This window comes from Mandrillus leucophaeus, unplaced genomic scaffold (genome assembly GCF_000951045.1).
Source record: "Mandrillus leucophaeus isolate KB7577 unplaced genomic scaffold, Mleu.le_1.0 Scaffold414, whole genome shotgun sequence".
Lineage (NCBI taxonomy): Eukaryota > Metazoa > Chordata > Mammalia > Primates > Cercopithecidae > Mandrillus > Mandrillus leucophaeus.
The window spans coordinates 1,314,364-1,315,939 of NW_012104410.1; the positions used below are offsets into that span (position 1 = coordinate 1,314,364).

The 1,576-nt window shown below is 46.3% G+C and overlaps 1 protein-coding gene across 1 annotated transcript in view; it reads left to right on the forward strand.

The window, feature by feature from the left end:
- The first annotated feature begins 983 nt into the window (after positions 1-983).
- Positions 984-1,576, forward strand: part of NCKAP1L (NCK-associated protein 1-like) — a 66,384-nt gene continuing 65,791 nt past the window's right edge. Inside the window, exon 1 of the mRNA XM_011992644.1 lies at positions 984-1,203. Coding sequence (XP_011848034.1) covers positions 1,044-1,203 — 160 coding nt within the window. The 5' untranslated portion in view covers positions 984-1,043. The remainder of the gene's footprint in view (positions 1,204-1,576) is intronic.

Sequence of the window (1,576 nt, forward strand, 5' to 3'; positions counted from 1 at the left end):
GTGGCGGGCGAATCATCTGAGGTCAGGGGTTCGAGAGCAGCCTGGCCAACACGGTGAAACCCCGTGTCTACTAAAAATACAAAAATTAGCGAGGCGTGGTGGCGGGCGCCTGTAACCCCAGCTACTCAAGAGACTGAGACTGGAGAATTGCTTGAATCCGGGAGGTGGGGGTTGTAGTGAGCAGAGATTGCGCCATTGTACTCCAGCCTGGGCAATAAGAGCAGAACTCCGTCTCAAAAAAAAAAAAAAAGACAAAAAAAGGATTAGATATAATTCCTGTCATTAAGGAGCTTATGCTATAGTTGGGGGAGATACAACATACACTATAAAAATATAATAAGGAATATATGTATTTGACAATATAAAATTTAATACAATATTTAACATTGATGGGGTCTTTAGGAGAAGATGGGATTTGATCTGGGTACTAAAAGATGATGAGGCTGAAGGTTCATAGGCATTCTTGGATACAAAAGAGCGAAAATATAGAGGTGTACAGGGGTAGGGTGGTAGATACTTGTTTGTCTAGCATAAAGCTTTTTATTTTTATTTTTTTATAGAAATGGGGTCTTGCTATGTTGCCCAGGCTGGTCTGGAACTCCTGAGCTCAAGGGATCCTCCCACCTTGTCCTCCCAAAGTGCTGGGATTACAGGTATAAGCCACCACGCCCAGCCTGATGTAGAGCTTTATTTAGGACACCTATGGGGGCATAAGACCAAAAAGGTTGGTGCCAGTCTGTGAAGAGTCTGGAAAGCCTGTCCTTCTCCTCAGCTCCACCCACTTCATAGCCTTACCAAAAGTGCTGCACAGCCAGAAAGAGGAAGTCTCCCCTGCTGAGTGTGCAAGAGGAAGCACAAGAAGGCTCTGAGGGCCTGTGAGCCATAATGACTGATTTCACCCATGAGCCAATTGCAGAGGAAACAGAAGACCAGCGCACCAACCACGCTGGGTCCCTCTGCCCAGAGGGTGTCACCACCTAAGCTGAAAGTGTTTGGGGAGATCAGACGTTGCTGTCTGGTGCTCCTCTCTCTTAGTGGCCATCATGTCTTTGACATCTGCTTACCAGCATAAATTAGCAGAGAAGCTCACTATCTTGAATGATCGCGGTCAGGGGGTTCTCATCCGTATGTATAACATCAAGAAGGTAAGCATGAACAATGGGACCAGTCCTGATTATTCCAACAATAATAGGGCGGGGAACTGTGAGGAGGCAGGTGCAGTGGTTAGACTCCCCCCTTCTTCCACTGCTTTTCCACTGACTATAATCTACATAATCACTCAGATTATATAGGCCCGCCAGTTCAGGAAGGCAGAAGTGGAGGCTTCTTTTCAAGGCTTCCCCTTTCTAGGTATGATTCTCACCCCAGTGACGGCATCTGCTTTCCTCTGGGGATGGGGGTGAGGGTGGGGATGGGGAAACAACAGTTGTGTTCTGAGCGACTTGGATAAAGGTCTGGGGTCCAACCTTCTGGGTTTTATTATTTATTGCTGATCCTTTACACTCTGAAGAGATCTGAAGCTGGGTCTCTGGCAAAAACTTTTCTGTGAAAGTACTTCCCTAAAAGGAAAAAAAAA